This window comes from Bombina bombina, chromosome 5 (genome assembly GCF_027579735.1).
Source record: "Bombina bombina isolate aBomBom1 chromosome 5, aBomBom1.pri, whole genome shotgun sequence".
Classification (NCBI taxonomy): domain Eukaryota; kingdom Metazoa; phylum Chordata; class Amphibia; order Anura; family Bombinatoridae; genus Bombina; species Bombina bombina.
The window spans coordinates 571,569,203-571,587,639 of record NC_069503.1 but is presented as its reverse complement, the minus strand read 5'-3'; the positions used below and the strand labels follow the sequence as shown (position 1 = coordinate 571,587,639).

Sequence of the window (18,437 nt, the reverse complement as noted above, 5' to 3'; positions counted from 1 at the left end):
AAGCTCCAGTGCACCATCACTGTCTGAGTGCTGATCACAAGCACTGTCTGTCACTGAAACCAACCAGTCTAGCTTTGCTGTGGGGGGAGGGTTGGTTGGGGGGGGGCAATTGCCTTGTACTTAATTCATTCTCTGTATTTCTGTGAGCTTAAATGAGCCAACTACATGAAATAACATATGGGCTTTTGAATCTTAAAAAGATGAAATGTCTGGAGAGATCATAGAGTCCTTTTACTGATTTTTTCCCTTTTGTCATTTAAAGAAGGTAAATGACCTATAAAGCAGGCACGTTGTAGGAGATTAATTATTATGACCTTTATTATTCAGTTGGTAAAAAATATTTCAGTTAAAATAAAATGTGCTCTAAGAGAGAAGGACAAGAAGTGTATAATGGGTTAAATAATGGGTGGAGCATTAAAAACTTCTTTAAATTACATTCCTACAGAAAAAAGAAAATGTAAATTATCTCCCAAAGTTTTCATTTTTTTCCATCCCCGTGTAAAATATATATGTTGCATTTGTACATTCACCTTAATGGCAGGAAAAAAAAAAGAAAAGTTAAAAAATAGATACAATTTTGGGCTAGATTATGATTGGAACTGTTTTTATCGATCCCGCTTGTGCATTAACTCCGCTTTTTACGTGCGTCGGGTAGCGTGCGTATATTCCAAGTTAAAATTAAAAAGCTAACCAGACGTGCGCAAAAAGCCTAACTTCAAATATCGCGACCGTGTTAAGGTATTCTCCCATGGATTTCAATGAAGCTCGAAAAGTGGAAAAACTTAACTCTCATACTCGCATGCTAACCCGTTTACATTTTCTCAAGTGTGCTAACCCAACATGAAATATTAATATTTCAAATTCCAATGTTCTTCACATAGAATAATATGTTCTATTTATTCTTAAATACATATTTCTCTATATATCTGATGTTATTTTGGTACAATATGTATCTATTCCTATATACTGTATATATATATATATATATATATATATATATATATATATATATATATATTTGTCTATATATGTATACATATGTATTTAAACATATATATATACATATTTTGACATCTCTATGTTAAAGCCCTTTACAGACCTTTTTGTTTTCTGACACTTGAGACCTAATATTTTTGAGCCCTTATAACTTTTTATTGCAATTTTTTTAAAATACTTTTTATTAGATAGTGTTATCATAAGTGTAACTGTACTTTTCAATGTATTTTTGATGTGTTTTGTGCAACTTCTTTGTGGAGAATAGCTACCCAGAGCTCTGAAGTCGCACTATCCAGAGGCTCATTAAATTCAAATTACGCTTGAGTGAACACATTTACGTTTAACCCCTTAATGACCGGACCATTTTTAAATTTTCTTACCCTTAATGACAATGGCTATTTTTACATTTCTGCAGTGTTTGTGTTTAGCTGTAATTTCCCTCTTACTCATTTACTGTACCCACACATATTATATACCGTTTTTCTCGCCATTAAATGGACTTTCTAAGGATACCATTATTTTCATCATATCTTATAATTTCCTATAAAAAAAATATAAAATATGAGGAAAAAATTGAAAAAAACACACTTTTTCTAACTTTGACCCCCAAAATCTGTTACACATCTACAATCAACAAAAAACACCTATGCTAAATAGTTTCTAAATTTTGTTCTGAGTTTAGAAATACCCAATGTTTACATGTTCTTTACTTTTTTTGAAAGTTATAGGGCCATAAATACAAGTAGCACTTTGCTATTTCCAAACAACTTTTTTTCAAAATTAGCGCTAGTTACATTGGAACACTGATATCTTCCAGGAATCCCTGAATATCCCTTGACATGTATATATTTTTTTTTAGAAGACAACCCAAAGTATTGATCTAGGCCCATTTTGGTATATTTCATGCCACCATTTCACCGCCAAATGTCATCAAATAAAAAAAAAAGTTCACTTTTTCACAAATTTTGTCACAAACTTTAGGTTTCCCACTGAAATTATTTACAAACAGCTTCTGCAATTAAGGCACAAATGGTTGTAAATGCTTCTTTGGGATCCCCTTTGTTCAGAAATAGCAGACTTATATGGCTTTGGGGTTGCTTTTTGGTAAGTAGAAGGCCGCTAAATGCTGCTGCGCACCACACATAAATTATGCCCAGCAGTTAAGGGGTTAATTAGGTAGGTTGTAGGGAGCTTGCATGGTTAATTTTAGCTTTAGGGTAGTGTAGTAGACAACCCCAAGTATTGATCTAGGCCCATTTTGATATATTTTATGCCACTATTTCACCGCCAAATGCGAGCAAACAAAAAAAAAAAATTCATTTTTCACAATTTTAGGTTTCTCACTGAAAGTATTTACAAACAGCTTGTGCTATTATGGCACAAATTGTTGTAAAAGCTTCTTTGGGATCCCCTTTGTTCAGAAATAGCAGACATATATGGCTTTGGCATTGCTTTTTGGTAATTAGAAGGCCACTAAATGCTGCTGCGCACCACACGTAAATTATGCCCAGCAGTGAAGGGGTTAATTAGGTAGGTTGTAGGGAGCTTGCAGGGTTAATTTTAGCTTTAGGGTAGAGATCAGCCTCCCACCTGACACATCCCACCCCCTGATCCCTCCCAAACAGTTCTCTTCTCTCCCCCACCCCACAATTGTCCCCGCCATCTTAAGTACTGGCAGAAAGTCTGCCAGTACTAAATAAAAGGAGTTTTTTTTTTTTTAATAAAAAAAAATAAAATGTTTTAGCTGTGATGGACCCCTGCCTTAGCCCCAACCTCCATGATCCCCCCCCCCAGCTCTCTAACCCTCTCCCCTACCTAATTGCCGCCATCTTGGGTACTGGCAGCTGTCTGCCAGTACCCAATTTGCCCCAAAAACAAGTGTTTTTTTTATCTTTTTTGCAATTTTTAATGTTTTCTGTAGTGTAGCAGCCCCCCACAATACCCCAACCCCCTCCCCCTCCCAGATCCTTATATATTTTTTTTTTTTTAATTCTTTTTTCCCCCCTCTTCCCTCCTAATTGGTGTCAGTGGCCAGCTAATTGCGCGCGCACACGGGCGCACGCGCGCCCCCGCACGCTCCCGGCACCCGGCGTGCACATTGCACTTACAGGAACCGGATGCCGGGTAGTGATGGGCCGCCCACCCGCCTCCCTGTTATGCTCCCACCCACCAACGAACCGGCACCATCGCTACCGGTGCAGAGAGGGCCACAGAGTGGCTCTCTCTGCATCGGAGTCTTCTGAAAAGGTATTGCAGGATGCCTCCATATGGAGGCATCACTGCAATACCCTGAGAGCTGCTGGAAGCGATTGCGATCGCTTCCAGCACTCTCTTAGACAACTGACGTACCAGGTACGTCTATTGTCATTAACTGGTTGTTAATGCATGACGTACCTGGTACGTCAGTTGTCATTAAGGGGTTAACTCAGAAGCGTGCAAAGATCCACAATAAACACCTTTTCGCTCACATGCAAAAGTTAGAATGCCAATCATTACCTATCCCTTAGAGAATTACTTCATTATATAATAATGTTGTGACTTATTTAAATTAAATTTTTTTGTAAATTCTGCAAATATTAAATGGTATAAAATTATCTTTGAAGTTTAAATGATAATCTGGGGAATAGTATCCTATGGATTATTTTGTAGTTAAAAAAGCCCATTTTAACTTGATGTAAATTGCAAAGTTTTGCAAAACAATACACAGAGATTATACAGCTCCAGCATATTGTTCACTAGAATATTCCTTTAATATGTGCAACTGTTAGAAAATGTAATTGTTTCATAATATTTGCAGTTGATTCTGACCCTCACTTCATTATTCGAGTGCCAAAGAAGAATGACTCTCTCTGCTTTAATATCCAAGGGAAGGAAGGCATGGTGTTCAGTCTTGTAAATGACCCAACGCTAGGTAAGATACATCTTAATACAACTAAAATTGCATTTTTTTAGTTAAATTTAGTTTGTGGTGGGTAAAAGAATGCTTTAAAAACATCACTGCATACATATACAATGGTCTAAATCTCTCCACTTAGATGAGATGAGCTAAAATGATCCCGCAGAACTGCAAGATCTCTCACAAGATTCCAGAAAAGCATATTTTTATACTTTTCTAAGAGGCATTCTCTGCATTTTTGGATTTGAAAAAGAGACATAACCAGTACAATCAAGTACTGTGTGACATGAGAGTTTTGTTACATTTAAATTTGTGCTTTGTATTTTATATTACTTTAGACCAGATTTATTCCTTTATGTCTTATTACATTTAAGCTTTGCACTTTTTAGTTTTTGTTTTTAAAGCAGTTACATTCTGAATATAGCAGTGTATTAAAAGATTTCAATTTTACAAATTCGAATTATGCTTTCAAAGTTTTTGAGTAACTTTAACAAATTAGGATTGTACATTTCTGTATATCTTTTACAAATGACTTTCCACCTTGTATTTGTTCTATGTCAAATAAAGCTGACAGTTTCTGAAAAGTTTGAGGAACAGGAGAGTTCCTTGGTTGAACAGGGAAGTTTGCAGGATGTGTCTGATCTTACAATTCTCATGACATTTTCTAAGTGGTGTATACCAGCAGGTCTCACAGATTTGTCTTCCCAGCTGTATGCAGGTGAAGTTTGCTTAAAATACACAATTAATTTATTTGACTGACAGAAAAGTAATGTATACTAAATTAGAGGCAAATGCAATTTAAATTGTAGTGAAAACATTTCAGTTTCATTTGTATTTGCTACATACTGAGACTTATCACTAAATGTATCGCGAGCTCCCCTGTTAACTTCGCTCTTCCCTGTGAGTTTATGAATCTCAAAGAGCTTTTGTAAAAGAGGTTAACAAAAGAAGAAATCTCATTTAATGGCATTATTGTGTACATATAACATGAACACTAGTACCTTGCTAAAATAGATTTTAGTTGCTTTATCACAATCCTTTATGAAAATAGCTGGCATAAGTGCCATGTTTTAAAATATTTCAAGAGTTGTCAGTAGTAGTAGAAGTTAGAGTTAAAGGGACATGAAACCCAAATTCGTTCTTTCATGATTTAGAAAGAGCATACAATCATAAACAACTTTCTAATTTACTTCTATTATCTATTTTGCTTCATTCTCTTGATATTCTTTGCTGAAAAGCATATCTAGATATGCTTAGTATCTGCTGATTGGTAGCTGCACATAGATGACTCCTGTGATTGGTTCACCTTGTGCATTGCTATTTCTTCATTAAAGTATATCTAAAGAATGAAGCAAATTAGGTAATAGAAGTAAATTAGAATGTTGTTATAAATTGTATCCTCTACCTTAATCATGAAAGAAAATGCTTGGGTATAGTGTCCCTTTAAGTATTAAAAATGAGATGCAATATAAATATCAAAGTATAGTTATGACATCAAACTTTTTTAACAAGGTTTGTCATTCACGTTAATTACATGTAAAGAGATACATCCTTAGATGTTCAATTCTTAGATGTTTCTGCTACTGTAACTAATGTTATTTTTATAATGCTAATAATGTTTGTTAAACTAAGATTATTTTAAGAGATTGAAGGGATTTACTAGTTTTGCATAATTTGGAATACTATATACAGGGAGTGCAGAATTATTAGGCAAATGAGTATTTTGACCACATCATCCTCTTTATGCATGTTGTCTTACTCCAAGCTGTATAGGCTCGAAAGCCTACTACCAATTAAGCATATTAGGTGATGTGCATCTCTGTAATGAGAAGGGGTGTGGTCTAATGACATCAACACCCTATATCAGGTGTGCATAATTATTAGGCAACTTCCTTTCCTTTGGCAAAATGGGTCAAAAGAAGGACTTGACAGGCTCAGAAAAGTCAAAAATAGTGAGATATCTTGCAGAGGGATGCAGCACTCTTAAAATTGCAAAGCTTCTGAAGCGTGATCATCGAACAATAAAGCGTTTCATTCAAAATAGTCAACAGGGTCACAAGAAGCGTGTGGAACAACCAAGGCGCAAAATAACTGCCCATGAACTGAGAAAAGTCAAGCGTGCAGCTGCCAAGATGCCACTTGCCACCAGTTTGGCCATATTTCAGAGCTGCAACATCACTGGAGTGCCCAAAAGCACAAGGTGTGCAATACTCAGAGACATGGCCAAGGTAAGAAAGGCTGAAAGACGACCACCACTGAACAAGACACACACGCTGAAACGTCAAGACTGGGCCAAGAAATATCTCAAGACTGATTTTTCTAAGGTTTTATGGACTGATAAAATGAGAGTGAGTCTTGATGGGCCAGATGGATGGGCCCGTGGCTGGATTGGTAAAGGGCAGAGAGCTCCAGTCCGACTCAGACACCAGCAAGGTGGAGGTGGAGTACTGGTTTGGGCTGGTATCATCAAAGATGAGTTTGTGGGGCCTTTTCGGGTTGAGGATGGAGTCAAGCTCAACTCCCAGTCCTACTGCCAGTTTCTGGAAGACACCTTCTTCAAGCAGTGGTACAGGAAGAAGTCTGCATCCTTCAAGAAAAACATGATTTTCATGCAGGACAATGCTCCATCACACGTGTCCAAGTACTCCACAGCGTGGCTGGCAAGAAAGGGTATAAAAGAAGAAAATCTAATGACATGGCCTCCTTGTTCACCTGATCTGAACCCCATTGAGAACCTGTGGTCCATCATCAAATGTGAGATTTACAAGGAGGGAAAACAGTACACCTCTCTGAACAGTGTCTGGGAGGCTGTGGTTGCTGCTGCACGCAATGTTGATGGTGAACAGATCAAAACACTGACAGAATCCATGGATGGCAGGCTTTTGAGTGTCCTTGCAAAGAAAGGTGGCTATATTGGTCACTGATTTGTTTTTGTTTTGTTTTTGGATGTCAGAAATGTATATTTGTGAATGTTGAGATGTTATATTGGTTTCACTGGTAAAAATAAATAATTGAAATGGGTATATATTTGTTTTTTGTTAAGTTGCCTAATAATTATGCACAGTAATAGTCACCTGCACACACAGATATCCCCCTAAAATAGCTATAACTAAAAACAAACTAAAAACTACTTCCAAAACTATTCAGCTTTGATATTAATGAGTTTTTTGGGTTCATTGAGAACATGGTTGTTGTTCAATAATAAAATTAATCCTCAAAAATACAACTTGCCTAATAATTCTGCACTCCCTGTATATATATTGTATTTATTATGTTATTGCATTATCTTAATAATATAAGTAGCCATGGTTTGACTGTATGATTTATTAAAGGCACTGACACAGATTATGTATTAATAACTGGTCTTCCATACTAGAACATGTGGATTTTATCAAATAAAAGGAAATAGTTTCAGGATATTATCTCCTTTCCTGCCTTTTAGTTACAACAAGCTAAAATTTGCAACAAATTATTAATATGTTACCAATAACTGTAAGTAATAACAGCACATTAGTAATCAAATATTCAATTATATTGATTAGACAAGGATAAATTAGTATCTGATTAGGATTAGAACTCTTCATTTCAAGGATAAAAGCACATAAATTATTCAGATATGATCTATCCTTAATGGTAAAAATGATAATGAAAATGAATTAATTAACTTAAAGGGACAGTCTAAACCCAATACTTGTTCTTTATTACTTATTGTTACATACCAGGCAAGCAACTTGCAATGAGTATTGAAACCATAACAAATGTTGAAGCCAGACCGATCATTGGTGGGATATGCTCCATGTTTGAACATCTTTCACAGTGGTTGGATGTGATTTTATATGACATGAAAAGGGCTTACCACTCCCTGTAGTGTACAGCTAGGGATACCCCTTCCCCTCCCATTTTCATTTGAGTCTCTATTTTTGTCTCTATATATATATGAGATTGTGTCTTTACTTTTCTTCCATATTAGAAATGTGTATATACTAGCTCTGAATCATATAGGTAAGACTATTAACCTAACCAAATGTCCCAAGTACAATGTGTTGTAATGTATATGAACATAGGATATATATACAAATGATAAATTACTGCTAAATGTACATAGGTGACTAATTTATATCAACATAATATATACACATGACAATTGTTAATTGATTGTTTACTATATATAGGTGACTATATACATAGTAAAAATAGGAGTTCATTTTATTACTTTATAATAGTTTTTTGTATCACTCATAGTATGAATGTACATTTCATTGGATATCAGGAAAGGGATCCGCTATACATGTCATAATTAAAGAAGAGGGTGGATAGTGGTACTCCAAGTTTGTTTTTAATCAATGAGTGTTAATTTTATCAAATATAAGGCCTCAATTTGCCTATTGACTTTAGCTACGATTACGGCTGTTCAGCCGAAATGCGTCAGCGAGTCTAGGAGTACGCTTTGTGCAATAGATGTGGATTTTTATGATCGTCAAGAATAAAAGTTATATTTGATCACTGCTAAGAGTGCTCCTCTGACTGGTTTTTGAATTTGTAATCTTGCAACAAGTTCCACATCTATAAGATTGTAAGAAGTACATCAAACTTTTAAATATCATTCACCTAGATTACGAGTTTTGTGTTACGGTTTTAACGCTGAAAAAAATGGTAATTTCAGCGTAAAAACAGTAACGCAGTCAATCGCTATTGCTTTGCCTTGCCTGGGGGATACTATTTAAGCTGGACTCTTGTTATAGCTTAAACAAATCTGCATATCTGTGATCACAGTCGATATTGTGTGCTTAGCTTATTTTATATAGTCTACAGGGAGTGCAGAATTATTAGGCAAATGAGTATTTTGACCACATCATCCTCTTTATGCATGTTGTCTTACTCCAAGCTGTATAGGCTCGAAAGCCTACTACCAATTAAGCACATTAGGTGATGTGCATCTCTGTAATGAGAAGGGGTGTGGGCTAATGACATCAACACCCTATATCAGGTGTGTATAATTATTAGGCAACTTCCTTTCCTTTGGCAAAATGGGTCAAAAGAAGGACTTGACAGGCTCAGAAAAGTCAAAAATAGTGAGATATCTTGCAGAGGGATGCAGCACTCTTAAAATTGCAAAGCTTCTGAAGCGTGATCATCGAACAATCAAGTGTTTCATTCAAAATAGTCAACAGGGTCGCAAGAAGCGTGTGGAAAAACCAAGGCGCAAAATAACTGCCCATGAACTGAGAAAAGTCAAGCGTGCAGCTGCCAAGATGCCACTTGCCACCAGTTTGGCCATATTTCAGAGCTGCAACATCACTGGAGTGCCCAAAAGCACAAGGTGTGCAATACTCAGAGACATGGCCAAGGTAAGAAAGGCTGAAAGACGACCACCACTGAACAAGACACACACGCTGAAACATCAAGACTGGGCCAAGAAATATCTCAAGACTGATTTTTCTAAGGTTTTATGGACTGATGAAATGAGAGTGAGTCTTGATGGGCCAAATGGATGGGCCCGTGGCTGGATTGGTAAAGGGCAGAGAGCTCCAGTCCGACTCAGACGCCAGCAAGGTGGAGGTGGAGTACTGGTTTGGGCTGGTATCATCAAAGATGAGTTTGTGGGGCCTTTTCGGGTTGAGGATGGAGTCAAGCTCAACTCCCAGTCCTACTGCCAGTTTCTGGAAGACAACTTCTTCAAGCAGTGGTACAGGAAGAAGTCTGCATTCTTCAAGAAAAACATGATTTTCATGCAGGACAATGCTCCATCACACGCGTCCAAGTACTCCACAGCGTGGCTGGCAAGAAAGGGTATAAAAGAAGAAAATCTAATGACATGGCCTCCTTGTTCACCTGATCTGAACCCCATTGAGAACCTGTGGTCCATCATCAAATGTGAGATTTACAAGGAGGGAAAACAGTACACCTCTCTGAACAGTGTCTGGGAGGCTGTGGTTGCTGCTGCACGCAATGTTGATGGTGAACAGATCAAAACACTGACAGAATCCATGGATGGCAGGCTTTTGAGTGTCCTTGCAAAGAAAGGTGGCTATATTGGTCACTGATTTGTTATTGTTTTGTTTTTGAATGTCAGAAATGTATATTTGTGAATGTTGAGATGTTATATTGGTTTCACTGGTAAAAATAAATAATTGAAATGGGTATATATTTGTTTTTTGTTAAGTTGCCTAATAATTATGCACAGTAATAGTCACCTGCACACACAGATATCCCCCTAAAATAGCTATAACTAAAAACAAACTAAAAACTACTTCCAAAACTATTCAGCTTTGATATTAATGAGTTTTTTGGGTTCATTGAGAACATGGTTGTTGTTCAATAATAAAATTAATCCTCAAAAATACAACTTGCCTAATAATTCTGCACTCCCTGTATATATACTGGTATATTATATATGGCCATTATCTCCTTAGTTTTTCGGATTACTCATATTTTTTGGTGATTTAACCTATATAGGATTTAGTTTCTTGTTTAGACTGTTTATCTAATAATAAATTGTGTTTCTTTGGTTCTGATCCGGTGGCTCCCTGTGGTTTTTTACAGCTTTTCAATTATTTATTAGAGGTGCATTAATAGTTAGTGCTGGATTAACCCACCTTTACTTTTTCTTATATATACAATATATATATATATATATTTAAGTATTTTCTCTCTATATATTTATATATATATATACACGTATATATATATATATATATATATATATATATATATATATATATATATATATATATAGTGTGGTGCAAAAGTCTTAGGCCACAATTAGATTTGTTGTTTTAGCAAAGTTTTAATGACCATCAATATTTATTTTTCAGTCTCTTTATTAAGATACAAACAGAAAATACAGGAAATATATCCACAAAATATTAAATCCCCCCCCCCCTCATTATTTTCAGAACAAAATGGCTTCTTCAGGAAAAGGTCAATATTTAGTGTGACCTCCTTTGGCACTAAGCACATCTTAAACTCTTTTGGAGAGACTGTCCTGAAGTAATCTTCTGGTATATTATACCAGGCTTCTTTCAGTACTTCCCAGAGTTCTCCTTTAGATTTAAGTTGTTTTTTTATTTATTTCTCTGTCCAGGTGATCCCTTACTGCCTCTATAATATTCAGGTGTGGACTCTGGAGTCAGTGTTTTAGCAGCTGTTTTTCTCTCCAAATATGATTTTACTGCATTAGCAGTGTGTTTGGGATCATTATCATGCTGAAATATAAAACCATTCCCAATCAGGCGCTTTCCAGAAGGAATGGCATGATGAATTAAAACTTGATAAAGAGGCTGAGAAACAATTATATATGGTCATTATATAATTGCTAAAAAAACAGATCTAATGGTGGCAAGACTTTTGCACAGTACTGTGTATATATATATATATATATATATATATTTACATATATTCATATAGATATATAGGAATAGATATATATTTATTTATTATCATTTTAACATCATACATATATAAAATTAAATATTAAAAACTAAAAATAATATTTTATCCTATGTGATAACACATTGTTGGATTTTTTATTTAAAATTGTGCTCTCCATTAAAGTCTGCAGGGAGAGTTAGTTTGGTCACGGTATCTGAAGTCCTGATGTTAGCTTGTGTTGGCTTTCGCTTGCGCATATTCAATCTACTTTCAACTAGTAATACACGTGCTACTCCGCGCATATTAAAAGTTTACTTCAGGTGGTGTTTGCGCACAAGTGAAAATGTGAAATAGCTTGCCATGCGCCACTTTTAATCTGGCCTAATATACGGCTATATTACAAGTGTTGCGCTAGCTAAAGCGCAAGTGTGGTATGATTTTTGTTATGCTCCCGCAAGCGTTTTCAGCCTTGCTAGCCTCACCAATCCTTATGTTATTAAATATTATTTTAATAACATAAGGATTGGTAAGGCTAGCAAGGCAGAAAACGCTTGTGGGAGCATAACAAAAACCATACTGTAATATATCCGATAGTTATCAATAATTAATCACTTTTTAATGATGTTCGTTATTTCCTTTGGCAATTTAATTTATTTCCTTTTGCTCTGGTTTATTAAAAGCCTTAAACATATAAATTTCCTCATGTTTACACAATCAGAATCTTAAAGTGCAAGTGCAAGTGTATTTAAACAAAAGCACCATACACCTTACAAATATTGTAAAAACATAAATTGACCCCTAAATTCTTTAAATTTAAGCATTTCCTCCTTACTGGATGGTAAGATTTAGAACCATTTTTTTTTTTTACTTTCAATATGGTTTATGTCTAGATGCTAAAGAAGTTAACAAAAGCCTCTGATTTTTGTTGCCACTACCAGGTAGCAAACTCTTCAGCCACTGTAGCATCTAAGTTTATTGTGTCAATATTGAAGAATAACACCAAGGGGCCTATTTTTCATTGTGTCAATCTTGACGCATTCACTGGAATCAATACGCTTGCCAGACATCGCCGCCGAGAATCTACATACAGTGGCCTTATTTATTAAAAAGTCTGTCAAAAATACGCGCCTCAAGTACGGCACAATGAACATCGGACTGAGTCATCAATGATGCGGATATTCTGTTTTTTCCAACCTTATTTATACCATTTCATTACTGTCCATGAACAAGCACATTTCTCTAAAGCTAATCTTTTATTTTTCTGTTAATGTCCAAGAAATAGCTAGATTTATACCTGACCAAACAATAATATCTCATAGAAAGTTATTGTTTTATTTATTTGTTATGCAAAAAATCTGATATACTATATGATATTTTCACATAAAATAATGTGCATTTGTATTTCTAGACATTATGATATGCCTATCTCATGATCTTTTATTTTATTTAAATGATTATTAATGCTAGAATTTGTACATATATATATTTGCACATACTTATATATGATATATATATATGTGTGTGTTATGTCTTTTGCAAACATATTTACATGTCCCTAAATTTCTTTTTTGTTCTTGTAAACAATGTTGTCTTTCATATCTCTGTGTTTATTTATACCACTATATGTATATAGTATAAATACATAATTATTCTGAGCAAGAATAATTGTGAATATAGCATGTAATCAGGGTGCCATATGTATTTATTTGCAATCAATGGATATTTAATGAGCTGGGCCAGTTTTCTCTCTGCAACCCTTCCTGGCTGCAGTCTAGTTTGAAACACTACCCCTACACATGTGTTAAAAAATGGGCTGGCATTTAAGATAACATTTCTTAATGAAAACAAAATTCAAGAGAAGGAAGAAAAACACTGAAAATGGCATGACAGTAAAGAGGTAATTTCAATTTATGCAGTATTTGATTCATGACAGTTTAATGTTATCCCTTTGATTTTAAGATTATATTGAATCAAATATCATTCGATTATTAAAATCATTGTCAGAAATATTACACTGTGTGGCCTAATGTCATCATCAATGTTTATCTTAAATACTAATTTCACATAAACATACTTTCAAAGTATAATACACAATGTAACAAATGGCACTTACAAGTTCTGATGAGTGATCAATGACTCAAGTATAAAGCAATTTGATTTGTTAGTGATAGTAGAGAATGTATATTTCAATCAGATTCGCTAATTTCATCAATCACCTGATTATGCATTTACCAATAAGAAGTTGTAGAAAACTTTACCAGTTTGTGAGTTGCTTAGGATGCGAAGTGGACTTGTATTACATGCGTTAGTAGTAATGTATTTATTTCATTTGTATCCCTATATCTACTAGTGCACCAAATTTGGAGCAATACTTTGCATTGCTTTGTATTGAGAGACAAATATGTAACATAATCCATAAGTAGGGTAACATCTCCCTAATTTACTTTTATTATCTAATATGCTTAATTGTTTTGCAGCATCGAACATAACCTTTCTGAGTTTTTTTAGACTCCCATTGATTCCTATGGCATTTGCGGCCTCAAGGGTGGCGGTTTGAACGATAGGTACACTGTGTAGGAATAGACACAAGCGTACCTGTTTAATATTTGATGAATTGGCAAGAGGGTCAAATAGAGTCGAATATGACGGCGGATGATCAGTATTCTGCTCAAATAACACAAACATCGATCTGCGTTGGATTGATATTGCGGGAGCATATATTACGTCACACATTTCAACATTTGACAAATCTTGACGCTTTGTTAACTACGGTGGATCACCTTGCTTCTAATTTGACATGAGATTCCAGCTTATTATCAGTTCAAGCACTGATAAATCGGCCCCAAATGTAAAATCCATTTTGCAAGAAATGTATCCTGTTACTAACAAATAGCTCACTAACATATTATAAGAGTTAGCAAATACAGCACGAGTTTCAGCAACAAATAATATATATAATTTTTTTTATAGAAATTGCGCGTGTAGTAAAGAATATTTTATGTAAACTATAAGAACCATTGGTTGGGGCCTTTACCATTTTTTTTTCTGAAAAGGCAACTTTTTGTTTTGACTCGATTACAATAGCGTATTTTTGATTGTTTCCTATACCTGTGATCATGTTTTCCTCTCCTTGATAGAAGCCCTATTTTTTTTTTATTTTTTTTTTTATTTTTTTATTGAAGTTTCAAAAAACAAAATGAATACGTAAAACAACATTTGCCCATTCATAAGGTTAACATTAGAGTACAAAACATAATATTATGACACACAATGTAGCTATGTGGCTGGTAGGGAAGTAACTGTTCTAGGTATCTAGTTGAGTCATAAATTTTAGGGCACATAGAGATAATTATAACGGTAGTAGTACAAAAAGACCCGCTTTAACAAGAGAAAACCTATGTAGTGTCTAGAAAGTTGTCAAATATAAGCTTGGGCGAGCTGAGGTGAAACTTCATTTTATGTTTTAATAATTGAGATCTGATCCCCACACCTATAACATGAATATAGTAGACATTTCTACAGTGCTGTGGGGGTCAGGATGTAGAATGGCCACAGGCAGGCCGTAGTGAACAGGAAAGAAGAGGGATTGCAGTGGGAAAGAGCCACTCGAATTATGAGGGTGAGGGGAGGGGGAGGAGAAAGAGGGGAGGGCGGAGCCAACCTTGACAGGGCTGCATTTTGGGCTTATTTATAGAACCGTGTATGCTATAAATGTATAGGGAGCAACGACTAAAACAGAGAGCCATGGGAAGCATCTTATGAGTTATGTGTATCTATGGAGCGAGGCTTGGTATAACGATGGAAGCTGGAGGGAGGGGTCAAAGGGTTCTATTTGCATCCTAGGGGGGGTTATGTTGTAGAACATAGGACAGGGGTATTGATGTGGGGGTGCTAAATCTGGTTTACTAGTCTAGAAGAGAATGGTTCTACTACAATTTCAGAGCCCTTAAACTACTTGAAGAGGGAGGAGGGTTACACTATAATCATAAGATCGATAGGAGGGGTCTAGTGGTTAGAAACACCTAATATGAGTCCTATAGAGGGAGTCCCGTACGTGTACATTCTAGGACCTAGAGATCATAATCTTAATTTTGTATGAGAAACCAGTACTTTAACAAGCATGCTTACCGAATAGATTTATGTGTGAGTAATAGACCATGTGGGACATGTGCCTGTTTTACTACAGAGGTAGTGTTAGGTGTTATATATAATAACGGCTTATATGGCCGAAATTGATAAGCAGAGGAAATTATCCTCAAAATTGTAACTAAGGCTTATATGAGAAGCCGCCGATGGCGTGTAGACCATCCCGTTAGAAAAGGGTTATAATAGGGCTAAGGCTATCTTCTAGGTAGTTCAGAGCTCATGTTGTGCAGAATATTTGCTAAACTGAGGAGGGTGGAAGAGATAAACTATGGTAGCATATCTAAATTGGCACCATGCTAAATACATGAACGGAACTCCTTAAATTTTATATTTTGAATGCCGCCAAGGCCTATATTATATATACGGAGGAAGTTACTAGAATATTTAGGTCAGAAGCCCTATTTTTACTATGGGGCCAAAAAGTTCTCGGCAGTCACAATCCAATTTCAAGAGACTTTTCAACACCTTTTAGAGACCAGTTTGGACTTCTCAAATTCGAAGCCTTAAGTCACTTGATAAAGCTCTGAAATGACTTTTTGGACATCTTTGCAATTATTCTAAGACTACTTGGAGTCATTATTTTATATTGCACATGTGCAAGAAATGGCCACAGGAGACACTGCAGAATTATTTTAACATACATGGGGGTATATTTATCAAGCTTTTATCGGGCTCGCCAGAAACAGCAGTTATGAAGCAGCGGTCACACAGACCGCTGCTCCATAACCTGTCCGCCTGCTCTGAGCAGGCGGACAGACATCGACGGAAATTAACCAGATCGAGTACGATTGGGTTGATTGACACCCCCTGCTGGCGGCCTATTGGCCGCGAGTCTGCAGGGGGCGGCGTTGCACTAGCAGCTCTTGTGAGCTGCTGGTGCAATGCTGAATACGGTGACCGTATTGCTCGCCGTATTGAGCGAGGTCTGTCGGACCTGATTCGCACTGTTGGATCAGGTCCGACAAATCTTGATAAATATGGGCCATGGTGTCGATTCATTAAAGCTCCATTCTTCACTACTGTATAGGCTATCTGCAGTGGCCACGGCACACATGTACATATGTATACGTACATTTACATATAAATATGTGATATCCTATACAAATTAGGGGATCTGCAGAAAAAGTGACATCAGGACCCCAGCATCTACAATCTCTTTTTGTAAATGTTTGTTTCTAAGTCACACTTGCACTGTTATGATTGACCCTAACACCACAGGTGTTTTCATAACCAGCCTTTAAAGCAGGATTACGCAATTGTGAGTTCAAAAGGTGCTTATTGCAAACTAATTTCGTCCTCACAACTGCTAAACCATCTGAATGCCCCTTTATGCATGCTAAGTCCAAAACCATTCATGACAATGCATTGCTTGCTCCTAAATTATTGAACACTCGTTCACGAAGGTGAAATACGATATAAGAGTTCAATAATTTAGACAAGAGCACTATGAAATGCACTGTTATGAACGTCTTTGGATTTAGAGTGTATAAAGGGGAATCACCTAAAAAACCCGGTCACAAAAACACAATCTCTTTTGATCATCTTCTATGCAGATACAATGTTGTGATATAGGGGGATTCATACTTTATAGTTTCAGTACTTTTATGAATCCAGTATAAGAAGACATTATAAGTTCATGTAATAAAACCCATAATCTTCATCCATAATAGTTTCAACTGCATCTTTTTACTGTCATCTGTATCTTTTTAGGTATTGCAGTAAATGGGGAACTTATTGGAAACAAGAAAACAAATAACTCTTCCTTGTCATCAAATGAAACCTACTTTGGAAAGCTTGGTATTATTAATAAAGAAATGGATTTGCAAATAGAAGTGAGTACTCGGTTGATCACCATTAAAAAAGGCAAAAAGAAGATGTCTTTCTCTTGGCTTAAAACCTCATCTCTCAGTGAGGGAAGGTAAATACATTTTTATTTGAAAATGACAATTGCTGACCAATGTAAATATAAATAAAGAGACTCAAAATTAGCTGTTCCATTTAAATGTTTATTCTAAAGGCTACTATCTTAAGGAAAAAAATAAAGAAGAAATACTCATATTTCTATTTTATAGCTTATCCCAGCTATTCTCCTCTTATAAGGACTAAATAAGAATAATAATTTACCAATAAATAAAACACAAAGGCAAACATACAAATATGCTATATAAAACAATGGAATGGATAAATCAGTGTTAAAGAGTGAGACGTACTGTCTGAGACAAAAATATAAAAGTATAGAACCTTGACATTATGGTGAATTGCTCACTTGTTAACATTAAAATAATTGTCCTCATATGCTTATGTACAGTAGGTTGCAGACATTTACATAAGCGTACGGGACAAAACAATTATTTTTTTATCCCATACCTACTTTGTACTAAAACCTCAGTATTCATTTATACTATTAAGATATACCATCAGTATTTATTTAATATAGATACCAGTGTTTATTACTTGTCAAGGGGTCAAACAGACCTTACAATAGGCATATTTTGTTTTCCTCACAAATAGAGCCCCCATATAAAAATGTTTATAATGATGTAAACCTAAACATACATATGAAATATTATAGAACTCTACCAAGAGAATTGATACTGTGTATTAACAACCATTTTTTTATTTTCTATGTGACTGTTTTAGCCTAAATGTGTTGATCAACAAGAAAAAGAACATGCTAATTTCTATGGGAGAAGGAGGAACATTTGTAATTATTCTACATAAGGTTTGGATAAATCATCCTCTGCACAAGGATTTCTTGGGATTTTATACCTTGGACAACCATATGTTTTCACAGAAAGCACATGGACTACTGGGTAAGCAAGTGTAAAAGCCGTATTTTACTTAGGAAATGCTTCTCAGTTTACCTGCTAGTATTATTTCTCTTGTGTGATATAAACCCCTGGAGATACTTGCAGCACCTATTAGATAAATATTATGTATATCCCTTGTAGTGTGTCATGTAGTGTGTGCCACATAACTGTTACGGTGAGATTTGCCACAAAAAAAAACTTTAGTTAAAAATTCCATT

The 18,437-nt window shown here is 35.5% G+C and overlaps 1 protein-coding gene across 1 annotated transcript in view; it reads left to right on the top strand.

Moving 5' to 3' along the window:
- The window catches only part of LOC128660587 (inter-alpha-trypsin inhibitor heavy chain H3), a 180,008-nt gene that overhangs the window by 155,398 nt on the left and 6,173 nt on the right, over positions 1 to 18,437 (top strand). The window contains exons 17-19 of the mRNA XM_053714517.1: positions 3,794 to 3,907; positions 17,120 to 17,327; positions 18,050 to 18,222. Coding sequence (XP_053570492.1) covers positions 3,794 to 3,907; positions 17,120 to 17,327; positions 18,050 to 18,222 — 495 coding nt within the window. The remainder of the gene's footprint in view (positions 1 to 3,793; positions 3,908 to 17,119; positions 17,328 to 18,049; positions 18,223 to 18,437) is intronic.